At 41.4% G+C, this 17,599-nt stretch overlaps 1 protein-coding gene across 1 annotated transcript in view; it reads right to left on the bottom strand.

Annotated features, from left to right (window-relative positions):
- The window catches only part of gas7b (growth arrest-specific 7b), a 52,829-nt gene that overhangs the window by 31,173 nt on the left and 4,057 nt on the right, over positions 1-17,599 (bottom strand). The window contains exon 2 of the mRNA XM_046356979.1: positions 570-687. Coding sequence (XP_046212935.1) covers positions 570-687 — 118 coding nt within the window. The remainder of the gene's footprint in view (positions 1-569; positions 688-17,599) is intronic.

Below are 17,599 nucleotides of genomic sequence, written 5' to 3'. Positions count from 1 at the left end.
AGTAGATCTACAGTCTACAACCTCCCAGTGCTGCGTTGCCAATCTTACTTCTCCTCAAAAATAAACTGAGAACCTGAACTTCATTCATCCACACCCCTCCCTCTCTGTAGTTGCCATGACACCCACAGCAGGCATAATAACATCCCCCAGCAGGTCTTCCATTCCATTTCACACCATCATGTCAACACTTCACGTTTCCTCCCGAGTTCATTTAAGGTCAGTAAATCAATATGGTGCCAGTGCCTGTCCTATTCGAAACAAAGGAAAGCTCACAGTGTTGCTTTCTCAGTCTCTGTGTGTCTCTGTCCCCGTCTGTGTGTTTGAGTGGTGGCGCTGGGGATAGAGACAGACAGCTAATTGTGTGGACAGAAACAATGGTGTGAAGAGGAGAGATCTTCCCCAAGTCTTTAATGTGCCTCGACACCCAGCAGTACCAGTCAGACACCTCAGCAGTCAACTAGTGCTCGGAGGACATTGTTAAGTAGCGGTGACCTTCAACAGCTCTAGATTCATGTGAATCAATTTATCTTAGGCAATACATGTATATCAGTCTCCACGTGTGTCCTTACCGTTGCTGGCTGTGTTGACATAGTAGTGCCGCCCTTGTGGTGACATGTAGCACTTCCAGTGTTGAGGGAGAGGCTCTCCGAGGTCCTCGACAGGCAGTGAGGTCATAGACGCCGTTTTCTGTCAAAACAGATAAATTAAAGACATATAAGATGAATAAATTGAACATAAGGGATTTGAGCATTCACATGAGTGTGCTGATCTTATGTCTTTTGTTTCTAGCTCATTTCACAATTAGCAACCGTTACTGGATAGACTGCGGTATATTGCAATACAAAAAAAAAATACAAAAAAAAAATAGAGCCAGTCTGCTATTGGCCAGGCATGATAGAACTGATTGAACGTACCTGCGCACACAAACACACTATGCTGACTAACACAGGTGAGTGTGTAGCCAACTCTGGCCAGCTGCTATTGATTAACAACATGAAAACAACATCGTTAAGTACAAGGCCATTGTAACACATTATTGGGGGTGGTTGGGAAAACCTGGATGAAATTCCATAACAATTACACTCTGTTATTGGAGCGGGTGCCAACTCGTCAAGCGTCTATAAGAGATTTGTTTTAGTGGGTGTAAGTAATAGTAATCCATAGACTGGAGTGATTCGGGACAGTTCTAAGTGCAGGTTAAGATCTTAGAACTATTGCATGACTGCATGTCTACAGCGGGACAAAGGGAGAGCTGGGCTTAAGACATCTTATTAGTTAATGAGACCCTTGGATTACCTTTAGGTGAGGGGAAATTTCACGGTACACTCAAAAAGATGCTGGGATAAAAACAACCCAATTTGGGTTATTTGGTAACCCAGCGCTGGGTAAATATTTGAAAGAACACACGCTGGGTTATTTTGACTCAGCCAGTTGGGTTGTGTGACTAACCCAACATGTTGGTTTGTGTGACTAATCCAACATGTTGGGTTATTTTGATTACCCAAACATGGGTTAATTTAACCATCAGTTGGGTTTTTAATTCACTTTCATGCTGGGTAGACCCAGCAGCTGGGTCTCCTTTAATGTAATCCACAGGTTAAAATGTCATTCCTGTTCATTATGTTAAGTTGTACACTACACATTTCAATCATCTTGAAAATGTTTGCACATTACGTATTTTAGTATAACATTAATATTTACGGTATTTGATTTGGAGGAGCAGTCGAGTTTGATAAGGACCACGTTCCTGTACAAAGTAGAGGTCAACCGATTAATCGGAATGGCTGATTAATTAGGGCCGATTTCAAGTTTTCATAACAATCGGAAATCTGTATTTCTGGGCCTGATTTGATTCTTTTTTTTACACCTTTATTTAATCTTTATTTAACTAGGCAAGTCAGTTAAGAACACATTCTTATTTTCTGCCTAGTTCAGGGGCAGAAAGACAGATTTTCACCTTACAGTTAACTAGTCCAACGCAATAACGACCTACCTACCTCTCTCTCGTTGCACTCCACAAGGAGACTGCCTGTTACGCAAATGCTAGCTAGCATTAAACTTATCTTATAAAAAACAATCAATCATAAATCACTAGTTGATACACATGGTTGCACACTACACATGGTTGATGATATTACTAGATATTATCTAGCGTGTCCTGTGTTGTATGCTCAGTAAGATTATATGCAAGTATCTAAGTATATGACTGAGCGGTGGTAGGCAGAAGCAGGCGCGTAAACATGAATTCAAATAGCACTTTCGTGAGTTTTGCCAGCAGCTCTTCGTTGTGCATCAAGCATTGCGCTGTTTATGACTTCAAACCTATCAACTCCGGAGAGTAACCGAAGTGAAATGGCTGGCTAGTTAGCGCGCGCTAATAGCGTTTCAAACTTCACTCGCTCTGAGCCTTGGGGTGGTTTCCCTTGCTCTGCATGGGTAACGCTGCTTCGATGTGGTGGCTGTTGTCGTTGTGTTCCTGGTTCGAGCCCAGGGAGGAGCGAGGAGAGGGACGGAAGCTTATACTGTTACACTGGCAATACTAAAGTGCCTATAAGAACATCCCATATTCAAAGGCTAATGAAATACAAATGGTACAGTGGGAAATAGTCCTATAATAACTAAAACTTCTTACCTGGGAATATTGAATACTCGTGTTCAAAGGAACCATCTGCTTTCATATGTTCTCATGTTCTGAGCAAGGAACTGAAACGTTAGCTTTCTTACATAGCACATATTGCACTTATACGTTCTCCAACACTTTGTTTTCGCATTATTTAAACCAAATTGAACAGGTTTCATTATCTACTTGAGGCTAAATTGATTTTATTGATGTATTAAGTTAAAATAAGTGGATTCAGTATTGTTGTAATTGTCATTATTACAAATACAACTATTAGTGTTTTTAATTGAAAGATCGGCCAATTAATCGGTATCGGCTTTTTTGGTCCTCCAATAATCGGCATCTGTGTTGAAAAATCATAATCAGTCGACCTCTAGTACAAAGGACCAAATACAGCCTTTTAGCAAAGTTACTTTTTAACATTTTACCTTGTTAAATCATTTGTACACATTTTAAATGGCTTTTTACAGAATTTGATGTTTTTTTTACAAGGAAATAGTACTTTTATTTATGGTTGTTTATTGTTTTTAACATGTACTTTTTAACTAATTTAAAAATAATAACACGTGCAAAAATACATGAGCTGTTTTAAAGGAAATGCAACAATAAAACTTGGGTGAATAAGTTGGGTGAATTTTGGCCCATTCGTCCTGGAGGCCTCCTTGCTCACACACACTTTTTCAGTTCTGCCCACAAATGTTCTATAAGATTAAGGTCAGGGCTTTGTGATGGCCACTCGAATACCTTGACTTTGTTGTCCTTAAACCATTTTGACGCAACTTTGGAAGTATGCTTGGGGTCATTGTCCATTTGGAAAACTCATGTGTAACCAAGCTTTAACCTCCTGACTGAGGTCTTGAGATGTTGCTTCAATATATCCACAGAATTGTATTTCCTCATGATGCCATATATTTTGTCAAGTGCACCAGCAAAGCACCCCTACCACATAATACTGCCACCTCCGTGCTTCACTATTGGGATGTTGTTCTTGGGTTTGCAAGACTCCCCCCTTTTCCTCCAAACATAATGATGGTCATTATGGCCAAACAGTTATATTTTTGTTTCATCAGGCGAGAGGACATTTCTCCAAAAAATACGATCTTTGTCCCCATGTGCAGTTGCAAACCGTAGTCTGGTTTTATGGCGGTTTTGGGTCAGTGGCTTCTTCCTTGCTGAGCGGCCTTTCAGGTTATGTCGATATAGGACTCATTTTACTGTGGATAAAGATACTTTTGTACCGGTTTCCTCTAGCATCTACATAAGGTCCTTTGCTGTTGTTCTGGGATTGATTTGCACTTTTCGCACCAAAGTATGTTCATCTCTAGGACACAGAACGCATCTCCTTCCTGAGCTGTATGACAGCTGCGTGGTTCCATGGTGTTTATACTTGCGTACTATTGTTTGTACAGATGAACGTGGTACCTTCAGGAGTTTGGAAATTGCTCCCAAGGATGAACCAGACTTGTGGAGGTCTACAATTTTTTTCTGAGGACTTGGCTGATTTCTTTTGATTTTCCCATGATGTCAAGCAAAGAGGCACTGAGTTTGAAGGTAGGTAATTTTCCAAGCTGATTAAAGGCACAGTCAACTTAGTGTATGTAAACTTCTGACCAACTGGAATTGTGATACAGCGAATTATAAGTGAAATAATCTGTCTGTAAACAATTGTTGGAAAAATTACATGTCATGCACAAAGTAGATGTCCTAACCAACTTGCCAAAACTATAGTTTTCTTGTTAACAATTTGTGGAGGTGTGGAAAAAACAAATTTCAATGACTCCAACTGTAGCCTTTGGTTCACTCCAGACCTTTGGTTCACTCCAGACTGACTGGCGTACTGCATTAGCATCGAATAGCCCCCGCGATATGCAACTTTTCAGGGAAGTTAGGAACCAATGTACAAATGCAGTTAGGAAAGCAAAAGCTAACTTTTTCAAACAGAAATTTGCATCCTGTAGCACAAACTCCCAAAAATGAAAATAGGAGCAGCTGCCCACTGAACTGAGGCTAGGAAACTGTCACCACCGATAAATCCATGATTATCGAGAATTTCAAGAAGCATTTCTCTATGGCTGGCCTTGGTTTCCACCTGGCTGCCTCTACCCCTGTCAAAAGCTTTGCGCCCCCAACAGCAACTTGCCCAAGCCTCTCCAATTTCTACTTCACCCAAATCCAGATAGCGTATGTTCTGAAAAAGTTGCAAAATCTGGACCCCTACAAATCAGCTGGGCTAGACAATCTGGACCCTCTCTTTCTAAAATGATCCGCCGCAATTGTTGCAACCCCTATTACTAGCCTGTTCAACCACTTTCGTATCATCTGAGATCCCCAAAGATTGGAAAGCTGCCATAGTCATTCCCCTCTTCAAAGGGGAAGAAACTCTAGACACAAACTGTTAGAAACCTATATCTATCCTACCCTGCCTTTCCAAGGTCTTCGAAAGCCAAGTTAACAAACAGATCACCAACCATTTCGAAACCCACCGTACCTTCTCCGCTATGCAATCTGGTTTCTGAGCTGGTCACGGGTGCACCTCAGCACACTAAAGGTCCCAAATGATATCAAAATCGCCATCGACAAAAGACAATACTGTGCAGCCGACTTCGACCTGGCCAAGGCTTTCGACTCGGTCAATCACCGCATTCTTATTGGCAGACTCAACAGCCTTGGTTCGTCAAATGACTGCCTCGCCTGGTTCACCAAACTACCTCTCAGAGAGTTCAGTGTGTCAAATCGGACAGCCTGTTGTCCGGACCTCTGGCAGTCTCTACGGGGGTGCCACAGGGTTCAATTCTCGGGCTGACTCTTTTCTCTGTGTACATCAGTGATGTCGCTCTTGCGGATGGTGATTCTCTGATCCACCTCTACTCAGATGACAAAATTATGTATGCTTCTGGCCCTTTGGACACTGTGTTTAACTAACCTCCAGACAAGCTTCAATGACATACAACTCTTTCCGTGGCCTCCAACTACTCTTTAATGCAAGTAAAACTAAATGCATGCTCTTCAACAGATCGCTGCCCGCACCTGCTAGCATCACTACTCTGGCCGGTTCTGACTTAGAATATGTGGACAACTACAAACACCTAGGTGTCTGGTTAGACTGTAAACTCTCAGATTCATATTAAGCATCTCCAATCCAAAATTAAATCTAGAATCAGCTTCCTACTTCGCAACAAAGCATCCTTCACTCATGCTGCCAAACATACCCTCCTAAAACTGACTATCCTACCGATCCTTGACTTCGGCGATGTCATTTACAAAATAGCCTTCACCACTCTACTCAGCAAATTGGATGCAGTATATCACAGTGCCATCCGTTGTCACCAAAGCCCCATATACTACCCACCACTGCGACCTGTATGCTCTCATTGGCTGGCCCTCGCTTCATATTCGTCGCCAAACCTACTGGCTCCAGGTCATCTATAAGTCATTGCTAGGTAAAGCCCTGCCTTATCTTAGCTCACTGGTCACCATAGCAGCACCCACCCGCAGGTATATTTCACTGGTCATCTCCAAAGCCTATTCCTCCTTTGACCGCCTTCCTTCCAGTTCTCTGCAGCCATTGACTGAATTGCAAAAATCCCTGAAGCTGGAGACTCATGTCTCCCTCACTAACTTTAAGCATCAACTATCAGAGCAGCTTACATATCATTGCACATGTACACAGCCCATCTGTAAATAGCCCATCCAACTACCCCATCATCATATTGTTATTTATATTTTTTAGCTCCTTTGCACCCCAGTGTCTCTACTTGCACATCTATCACTCCAGTGTTTATTTGCAAAATTGTAATTATTTCTCCACTATGGCCTATTTATTGCCTTACCTCCCTAATCTTACTTCATTTGCACACACTGTATATAGACTTTTCTATTGGGTTATTGACTGTTTGTTTATTCCATGTGTAACTGTGTCACACTGCTTTGCTTTATCTTGGCCAGGTCACAGTTGTAAATGAGAACTTGTTCTCAACTGGCTTACCTGGTTAAATAAAGATGAAATAAATAAAAATGTACATTTCATGTAAAGGACATTCTCAAAATATTCCAAATTGGTGAAGTGAAAAAAATAACTTGGAAAAGAAAAAAATACATATGTATTCACCCCATTTATTATGAAGCCCCTAAATAAGATCTGGTGCAACCAATTACCTTCAGAAGTCACATTATTAGTTAAATGAAGTCCACCTGTGTGCAATCTAAGTGTCACATGTTCTCAGTATATATACACACACACACCTGTTCTGAAAGGCCCCAGAGTCTGCAACACCAAGCAAGGGGCACCACCAAGCAAGCAGCAACACAAAGACCAAGGAGCTCTCCAAACAGGTCAGGGACAAAGTTGTAGAGAAGTACAGATCAGGGTTGGGTTATATAAAAATATCAGAAACTTTGAACATCCCACGGAGCACCATTAAATCTATTATTAGAATATGGCACCACAACAAACCTGCCAAGAGAGGGCCGCCCATCAAAACTCATGGACCAGACAAGGGGGGAATTAATCAGAGAAGCAACAAAGAGACCAACGATAACCCTTAAGGAGCTGCAAAGCTCCACAGAGGTGATTGGAGTATCTGTCCATAGGACCACTTTAAGCCATAAACTCCACAGAACTGGGGTTATTGACTGTATGTTTTGTTAATTCCATGTGTAACTCTGTGTTGTTGTATGTGTCGAATTGCTACGCTTTATCTTGGCCAGGTCGCAATTGCAAATGAGAACTTGTTCTCAACTAACTTACCTGGTTAAATAAAGGTGAAATAAAATGGACAGAAAAAAAGCCATTGTTTAAAGAAGAAAATAAGCAAATAAGTGTGGTGTTTGCCAAAAGGCATGTGGGAGACCCCCCAAACATATGGAATAAGGTACTCTGGTCAGATGAGACTACAAATTGAGCTTTTTGGCCATCAAGGAAAACGCTATGTTTGGCGCAAACCCAACACCTCATCACCCAAAGTCACCATCCCCACAGTGAAGCATGGTGGCAGCATCATGCTGTGGGGATGTTGTTTTTCCATCGCCATGGACTGGGAGACTGATCAGAATTGAAGGAATGATGGATGGTTCTAAATACAGGGAAATCCGTTTCAGTCTTCCAGAGATTTGAGACCGGGACAGAGGTTCACCTTCCAGCAGGACAATGACCCTAAGCATACTGCTAAAGCAACACTTGAGAGGTGTAAGGGGAAACATTTGGTCCTGTAGCTCAGTTGGTAGAGCATGGCGCTTGTAACGCCAGGGAAGTGGGTTCAATCCCCGGGACCACCCATACGTAGAATGTATGCACACATGACTGTAAGTCGCTTTGGATAAAAGCGTCTGCTAAATGGCATATATTATTATTATTATATTATTTAAAATGTATTGAAATGGCCTAGTCAAAGCCCAGACCTCAATCCAATTGAGAATCTGTGGTATGACTTAAAGATTGCAGTACACCAGTGGACCCCATCCAACTTGAAGGAGCTGGAGATGTTTTGCCCTGAAAAATGGTCAAACATCCCAGTGGCTAGATGTGCCAAGCTTATAGAGGCTTACCCCCAAGAGACTTGCAGCTGTAAAAGTTGTTTCTACAAAGTATTGACTTTGAGGGGGTTAATAGTTATAGTTTGTCTTATTTCTTGTTTGTTTCACAAAAAATATTTTGCATCTTCAAAGTGGTTGGCATGTTGTGTAAATCAAATGATACAACCCACCCTGAAAAATCAAGGTAACAAAATAGGAAAAATGCAAAGGGGGGGGGGTGAATACTTTCGCACGCCACTGTATGCGAGCACACTCATTTGGGTCGCCTAGCCGACTTCAGCTTGCCGCCAGCTGAACTGAGGCACGCTTACGTCTTTACATTAAAAGGGCATGATCATAATTTTCACAGTATTATTCCAGCCTCAGTGTGGAAATATATACAGTGACTTCAGAAAGTATTCACATCCCTTGACTGTTTCCACATTTTGTTGTGTTGCAGCCTAAATTCAAAATTGATTAAATACCATTGGTTTTTTTGGTCACTGGCCTACACACAATACCCCATTATTGTTATGGCATGCCTAAATAAGTTCAAGAGTAAAAATGTACTTAACAAGTCACATACGTTGCATGGACTCACTGTGTGCAATAATAGTGTTTAACATGATTTTTGAATGACTACCTCATCTCTGTACCCTACACAGACAGATAATTGTAAGGTCCCTCAGCCGAGCAGTGAATTTCAAACACAGATTCCACCACAATGACCAGGGAGGTTTTCCAGTGCCTCACAAATAAAGGCACCTATTGGTAGATGGGTAAAGAAAGTAGACATTGAATATCATTTTCAGCATGATGAAGTTATTAATTACATTTTGGATGGTGTATCAATACATCCAGTTAGTGATTTCACAATGAGGCAATGTCACAATGCTGACTTTAAAATAATAACAGGGTTTAATAGCTGTGATAGGAGAAAACTGAGGATGTATCAACAACATTGTAGTTAACTCCACAATACTAACCTAAATGACCGAGTGAAAGGAAGGAAGCCTGTACAGAATTTTTGAAAATATTACAAAACATGCAAAGCAATTAATTTTTTTGCCCTGAATACAAAGTGTTACGTTTGGGGCAAATCCAATACAACACATTACTGAGTACCACTCCATATTTTAAAGCAAAGTGGTGGCTGCATCATGTTATGGGTATGCTAGTAATTGTTTAGGACTGGGGAGTTTTTCAGGATGAAAAAAAAATGTATTGTAGCTAGGCACAGGCAGTTCAAGCACTGAGTTACAGTTGACTTAAATCTACTTGAGAATCTATGACAGGACCTGAAAATGGTTTTCTAGCAATGATCAACAAAACAATGACAGAACTTTAAGAATTTTTAAAATAATAAAAACTATTTTTTTTTTTAAACAAATGGGCAACTGGTGCTCAATCCAGGTGTGGAAAGCTCTTAAAGTCTTACCCAGAAAGACTCACAGCTGAAATACTAGAGGTCGACAGATTATGATTTTTCAACGCCGATACCGATTATTGGGGGACCAAAAAAAGCAGATACTGATTAATTGGCTTTAAAAAAAATATGACAATTACAACAATACCGAATTAACACTTATTTTAACTTAATATAAAACATAAATAAAATTATTTTAGCCTCAAATAAATAATGAAACATGTTCAATTTGGTTTAAATAATGCAAAAACAAAATGTTGGAGAAGTAAGTAATATATGCCATGTAAAAAAGCTAACATTTAAGTTCCTTGCTCAGAACATGGAAACATATGAAAGTTGGTGGTTCCTTTTAACATGAGACTTCAATATTCCAAGGTAAGAGGTTTTAGGTTGTAGTTAATATAGTATTTATGGGACTATTTATCTCTATACCATTTGTATTTCATATACCTTTGACTATTGGATGTTCTTATAGGCACTATAGTATTGCCAGTGTAACAGTATAGCTTCCGTCCCCCTCCTTGACCCTCAAACCATGAACACATCGACAACAGCCACACTCGAAGCATCGTTACCCATCGCTTCACAAAAGCCGCGACACTTGCAGTGCAAGGGGAATAACTACTCCAAATCTAAACGCGAGTGACGTTTGAAACAGTATTAGCGCACACCCAGCTAACTAGCTAGCCATTTCACATTGGTTACACCAGCCATTAGGCTGATAGGCTTGAAGTCATAAACAGCGCTGTGCTTGCGAAGAGCTGCTGGCAAAACGCAAGAAAGTGCTGTTTGAAGGAATGATTACTGGCCTGCTGCTGCTCAGTCAGACTGCTCTATCAAATCAGACTTAATTATAACATAAAAACACACAGAAATACGAGCCTTTGGTCATTAATATGATCGAATCCGGAAACTATCATTTCGAAAACAAAACCTTTATTATTTCAGTGAAATACAGAACCGTTCGGTATTTTATCTAACGGGTGGCATCGGAAATCGGCGCCAAAAAAAAAAAATACTGATTTCCGATTGTTATGAAAACTTGAAATCGGCCATTCCGATTAATCAGTCGACCTCTAATACATACAGTACCAGTCAGTAGTTTGGACACACCTACTCATTCCAGGGTTTCTTTAAATTGACTATTTTCTACACTGTAGAATAATAATGAAGATATCAAAACTATGAAATAACATATGGATTTTTATTTTTATATTTGAGATCCATCAAAGTAGCCACCCTTCGCCTTGACAGCTTTGCACAATCTTGGCATTCTCTCACCAAGCTTTATGAGGTGGTCACCTGGAATGCTTTTCAATTAACAGGTGTGCCTTGTTAAAAGTTAATTTGTCGAATTTCTTTCCTTCTTAATGCGTTTGAGCCAATCAGTTGTGTTGTGACAAGATTGTGACAAGGTAGACACAGAAGATAGCCCTATTTGGTAAAAGACCAAGTTCATATTATGGCACGAACAGCTCAAATAAGCAAAGAGAAACGACAGTCCATCATTACTTTAAGACATGTAGGTTAGTTAATTTCGAACATTTCAAGAATTTGAAATGCCCAATTTTTCAGTTTTTGATTTGTTAAAAAAGTTTGAAATATCCAATAAATGTCATTCCACTTCATGATTGTGTCCCACTTGTTGTTGATTCTTCACAAAAAAATACAGTTTTATATCTTTATGTTTGAAGCCTGAAATGTGGCAAAAGGTTGCAAAGTTCAGGGGGCCGAATACTTTCGCAAGGCACTGTATATACACTTTTTTGGTTACTACATGATTCTATATGTGTTATGTCATAGTTTTGATGTCTTTACTATTATTATACAATGTAGAAAATTGTAAAAATATAGAAAAATCCTTGAATGAATACTTTCTTAAAATCACTGTTTAAAAACATAGGAAACTCACATTTTTGACTGTTCTGTGCCTTTAAAGTGAAAAAGACTCCGTGAAACTATCAACGTGGAATTGCCCTGAAGTATTCAAACATCATATAAGCTCATTCACAGACGTCCCACTACGGTTATTCTTAATGACCTTTGGTGGTCCTTCTGTAGCTCAGTTGGTAGAGCATGGCGCTTGTAACGCCAGGGTAGTGGGTTCGATCCCCGGGACCACCCATACGTAGAATGTATGCACACATGACTGTAAGTCGCTTTGGATAAAAGCGTCTGCTAAATGGCATATATATTTATATTTATATATTAAATACATCTAATCCCTTTCTTCAGCTCATCATCAAGATCATGCTTTGCTTAGTCTGGCTTGTTGGTTGGTGATGGGCTGGAGCAAAAGCCTCCACACCCCTCCTGACCACTAAACTACAGTCTAGTAACAAGCAATGCAAGCAGCTTGAGTCATACATATTTGACTAGTCATAATTCCACCAACTTGGAATGCTGGAAAGGTGCTATGGCACATATTTTCAGCGCTAACATGCATGCATGCATCATCATTACAAATCAGACACAACCTGTACACAATTGTTTCTGATTTAATAGTGAACTAGTCATTTTTATCTTTGAAAGGAATACGAGTCAGCATTCTAGAATGCTAAAATGATCCGGGAGGAACAGGGTCTGACATTAATGAATGTCTTCAACGATGACATCACCAACTTGCAGAAGTCATTTCTATAATTCAAGGCAGAAACTGGCCCTCGAGACAGAGTGTTCCTTTTCTGTCCCTCTCAGAATTAACCCATTCCATTCAACACTTTCCAGGAAAAGAGAAGAGGATGAGAGAAGAGGTTTGCTGCTGGTCCCACACGGATGGAGAGTATGAAGCAACGTCAACCCTGGGTGACTTATGACTCCCATGTAATTACACAGAACATGACAGCATTGCACTTCCTTTGATGGTCACTGTGTTATATGTCCACATCCGCCCTTCGGAAATGTATTTACTTAACTAACCTTGGATAGTCATTTATTAAGAAATGGAGGCGTAATAATATTTTGAAACAGAAAAGGAAAAAAACAATTCGATGGATGTATGAGTGTAAGTGAGCATGCTGTCCTGATGGGAGTAGTGGTCAGAATGTCATAAAAGAGCAACCAAGATGCATGAACAAAGGAGGAGTAAACCAAAAGCACCATTTTCAGTGTCTAGTGTTTCTAAACCCAAACAACAAGGGTCCAATCACCATTTCATGTGAGGAGAAAACAAACAAATAAAAGAGAGGTACTATAAGGGATCATAGTGAGTGAAAGTGACCATCACCGAAAGCTCATTTCCTGTAGAAACCCGAGACACCAACTGAGTGTCTGATCACTTCCTCTTAGTCTGCCTTCTTGTCTGCTTCCATACGTCTGAAACACACACACAGTCTACTGACATGGTGAAACCCCACATTAGCTGGGGAATGTGTAACACAGTGTTGGGTCACGTCTTGGTCTTATCAGTAAGGTGACACAAGCGTTTTTCTCCTGCTCTGCAGATAACACTGAGGAAGACAGATGGGAGTGGGCTGTACTCAGTCAGGACACCGATTTCAAGAAAAGAGGACATCATTGGTTCACCCCATTGACGTGGTCTGTTTTCTAGACGGCAATATCTCATTGGCTGTCTTTGAACACAGTCACTGAGTGAATTTGTCTGTCAGTCAGTAAATCACCGTTCAAAGAGTATATGGGCTCTGTGAACTGGGCTCAACCTTTTAATAATGACCCCGCTTCACAACATTGGGAGAGGTCGCATCTTGAATTTACTTTCATATGAGCCATGCATTGATTTCAATGGGGAGTTCGAATTTAGGCCACAATTAGGCACAGTGAGTGAGGGAATGAGCACCTATGTGTGCTGGGAACTAGGAACTTTGACAGCACATGAAGCCAGCTTGTCCCGGCATATGCAACATTAAATAATGCACCATGCCAGATGGTTAACCTCGACAACCCCAGACTGCCTGTGGCTCTGCATTCACAGGATGCCAGAACAGCCCCTGGCTAAGAACATATGGTTTCAGCTATGGTTGTCTGGAGAGCAACAACAATCATGGTCGTGACTGTGAATGGCTGGCTGTCGGTGTTCTGTAGAACCACAACAATCATGGTCGTGACTGTGAATGGCTGGCTGTCGGTGTTCTGTAGAACCACAACAATCATGGTCGTCACTATGAATGGCTGGCTGTCGGTGTTCTGTAGAACCACAACAATCATGGCCTCCATCATGTTTCGAATACAGTATCTATTCCATTCTAATTTTTATTTTGACACAGTGCTTATTCCATAAACCTAGTAAAGTCCCCCAAGTCATAAAGAGAGTTACCGTAAGCTCAAGCTGAGGATCACTTCAACCCAAGCCAATGCCATTGATTCATCTTTGCTGAAATAACCAAATCAAGTCACCCAACCTAAGTTAACGGTGACTAGTCCCAGTAGGGCTACGAGTACAAACAAACATGCTTATTATAAGAGCAGAGTGGTCCATGGTATGTATGGCATGACAGTCACATCCCTGTGATGGTTTTACAGCCATGTTTCCCACACCCAAAAACACAAACAGCATCTCTTACTATGGAAAAACTAAATAGCTCATAGCTTTCCATTTCAGTGCCACTGGCTCCCCGCCTGGAAAACCAGGAATCATTTGTCAAATTCCCGTCGGAAAAATGGCTGTAAATACCCTGGGCCTGTGGAGGAGGTCAGTGAGAGTATGAAGCGGCATTAAACTATGCAGTTACCCTTTCACCTGAGTTGTAATAGGCTAGCTAAGACCCCAGGAAGAGAGAGAGAGTGCTATGTTGAGAACAAACATTAAAAGGATTTTTCACTCCACAGTCAAAGTTTAGTTTGCTGAAAGCGGTTGAGCTTCCAACAGGGAATATGAGCTCTTGGATCCATCCAATTCAATTATACATTTAGGATGGACACAGAGACATTTGATATAAAGCTCTTAAAAAGTTTTGTATAAATAAATATCTCGACTGAACCTCTGCGTAAAATAAATCACTATTTGTTAACCATGATTTTGTTAAAGTAATGTCAAGAAGAGAGAAAACTGGGTTATGGAAGTACAGAAGTACTAAGGCTAATCCCCCCCAGCCTCACCAGTAATAGTGTAAACATTAGATTGGGTTTCAGACCACCCTATAGCAATTATTTTTTACATCATGTACAAATGAATCTAATTTAAAGATGTAAAACCACTGGCTTGATCAATTGAAACGATTCTAATATTGAAGTTGAAAAAAAAAAGTATTCAAAAATGAAATTGCAGCAAGTCATTTAAATCTCATTTAGAACAAGACCAACAAGAGTGGGCTTCTGTCTTCGAATTAGATTCATGAGTTTCTCTTCAACTTCTTCCATCTGGGTTTTGACATCAGTTTATTCGTGTTTGACAACATAAGTAGGTGATTCACTGAGCAGATACTGAACGGTCAGCAGGTTTGTGAAATGGAGGTCGCCCACTCATGGTCTGAGAGGAGACATGTGCAGCCTCTGTATTAGTGGCCTCCCAGAGTTTCAACAGAGGATTACCAGTCAGGTCCTTGTCCAAAGCTTAGCTGCCCTTACTCATGCCTGAATTACTCAGACTCCTGACATGCGGTGGTGTGAGCTCAGTGTGTGTGTGTGCGCGCCACAGGAGGTTGGTGGCACCTTAACTGGGGAGGACGGGCTCATGGTAATGGCTGGAGCGGAATGGTATCAAATGTGTCAAACACATGGTTTCCTGGTGTTTGATGCCATTCCACTCGGACCGTTCCAGCCATTACCATGAGCCGTCCTCCCCTCAGCAGCCTCCACTGTGTGTGTGTGTGTCTGTTGTTCAGCCTGTCCTCCAGTGACCTCTAGTCAAACATCTGGATGTAGGAAGATGGGGGTATGAGGGTCAGGGTCTGTATGTGAAACCAGCGGTTCGGTTCCAGTTGAGCCAGGGATGGCAGTGTCCTGTACACGACCAGGTATAGCACAACACGCCAGAACAGTATCATGAACCAAGGACAACAGGCCATTACAGAGAACATAAAGTTCCCAGTACACCAGGGCCAACCAACTGTAACAGTTCTTTCAACTGTGGTTTAAATAAGTATATGTTGTTCACTATACACAAACATTGAGGTCGCAAACAATGCTGGTGATGATTCTTGAGAATGAGAAATGTTTGGAGTTTTCCAATACTGCCAAATGTTGTACATCCTCAAAGCATCTGAAGTAGCCTTTGGCTGTACAGAGATATGATGTGACCACAAGCCACAAACCCAACAATGTGCATATATTTACATGCCAGCATATAGCCAAACAGGGGCCGGCACACACACACACACACACACACACACACACACACACACACACACACACACACACACACACACACACACACACACACACACACGGTACCTCCTAGTCATGAGGGATGGCAAAAATAGTAGCAAGGTACACACGGTCTCTATTTACTTTGCCTCTCCATCCCTCCCTCCCTCTCACTCTCTTCCACTGTGATCTCTGTATCCCACCCTATCCTGTCCAGTCAGCAGATGCCCTGTCAGAGGAACAGAGGTGTGACTGATGGTGGAAGTGTCTGTTTCCTATTATTCACTCATAAATACCTTTACTGTACTCTTATCAGCACCATCATATTTATATTCCCGGAGTCACTTGCCTTCATTAGGTCACCACCAATAATTACAATGATGAAGGACTGGTGAATGTTGATGTGTACTTTCAGCCCATGCAAAAGCTATACTATAAGCCAATACGAAATATGGATGCTGTCGGGGGACATTTCCCCCTCAAAATGTAGATAAAAGGCTCTGGTACACACACACACACATGGTTATGACTCAGCAAATATGAGCTCTTCACAATCTATCGTCATCCGTTTAACAATGGCTCCCAATGGAGAGTGGAGCAGCCAGCTAACTGCTGTTGCCCAAGACTTCTGAGGCTGCGAAGGAGAAGAGGAGAGAGTTCTCAACCCTGTGAGATCACTCAGCCAGTGGCTGGCGGCTAGGGGGCCCTGGCCTCTCTCTCGGGGTGTGAGGAATACAGTCAAAGAGAAACATCTCACACACACACAGTCATTACTACCTTAAGACTCTGTCTAGCAGATGCAAGTGTACAGTGGAAAGACTAACAGTGAAATGAGAGAGGGAGGGGAGATGGAGAGCGAGAGAGAGCTCTGCTTCGGGCTGTAGAGTATGGGGGCAGTAGCAGACGTCTTTATTTGGAAGATGTTGTTTTGGTTTAGGGCTATTGTGAGAGCCTGAAGCCACATTCCCAGATGCGCACACACACACAGAGAAACTAGACACACATTCAGTCACAATGAGAGAGAAACACAGGCTGAGACATAAGGATGCAGACAATAGCAGACAGTGTGTGGTGAATGCTAGGGTGCTCCCTACGTGCAACAAAGCCCGTTTTGTGCTTCCTCTGCCCATACCAGTTTATGTGGATTGCACAAGACCTGTACCATGCCTTGTAAGTCTCTCTATCCCCTCCTCAGGTCTCCTTCTCTAGCCTTACAAATTTAACTGATAACATTGTAGAAGTGACGTGAGACAATTGAGTTAGTGCAGCATGTGGAATGACTCTACTGACTGCTAAGGTCATGCTGTACAGTGGAAGATCATATCTTGTATTCACTAATTTGACAAAGCAAACAAAGAAATACAGACACTTAATCGTTCTACTTGAATAGTATCCCAGGTAGGAGATAACAAACTGCAAACCTATAGAGATATCAAACATAGAACCGAGAAAGTAATTTCCTTTATAAAACAAGGAAAACCCTCATCTGCAGCTACCGTGTACAGTGGAGTAAACAAACAGTCTGGTTGCTATTCAAAGTAGTCAGAGTAACTACGGTATGACACTGGATAAATACAGATTATATACACTTTAGTGAAAAGTGTTTGCCACAGGTATGACGTCAGCACTAGGAGTGGTGGTTAGAGGGTTGGAGAGTTTTCCCATGTTCCAGGCAGGGAAACACCTGGCAGTGTGGTGTGTATGGGGGCAGTAGGTCTCAGCAGCTCCCTGACCCTCACATTCCTCTACAGGGGAATTATGCCAGTCTAAATGACCATCTA

This window comes from Oncorhynchus gorbuscha, linkage group LG07 (assembly GCF_021184085.1).
Source record: "Oncorhynchus gorbuscha isolate QuinsamMale2020 ecotype Even-year linkage group LG07, OgorEven_v1.0, whole genome shotgun sequence".
Lineage (NCBI taxonomy): Eukaryota > Metazoa > Chordata > Actinopteri > Salmoniformes > Salmonidae > Oncorhynchus > Oncorhynchus gorbuscha.
The sequence above is the reverse complement of the archived record's forward strand: the minus strand, read 5'-3'. Positions and strand labels throughout refer to the sequence as shown.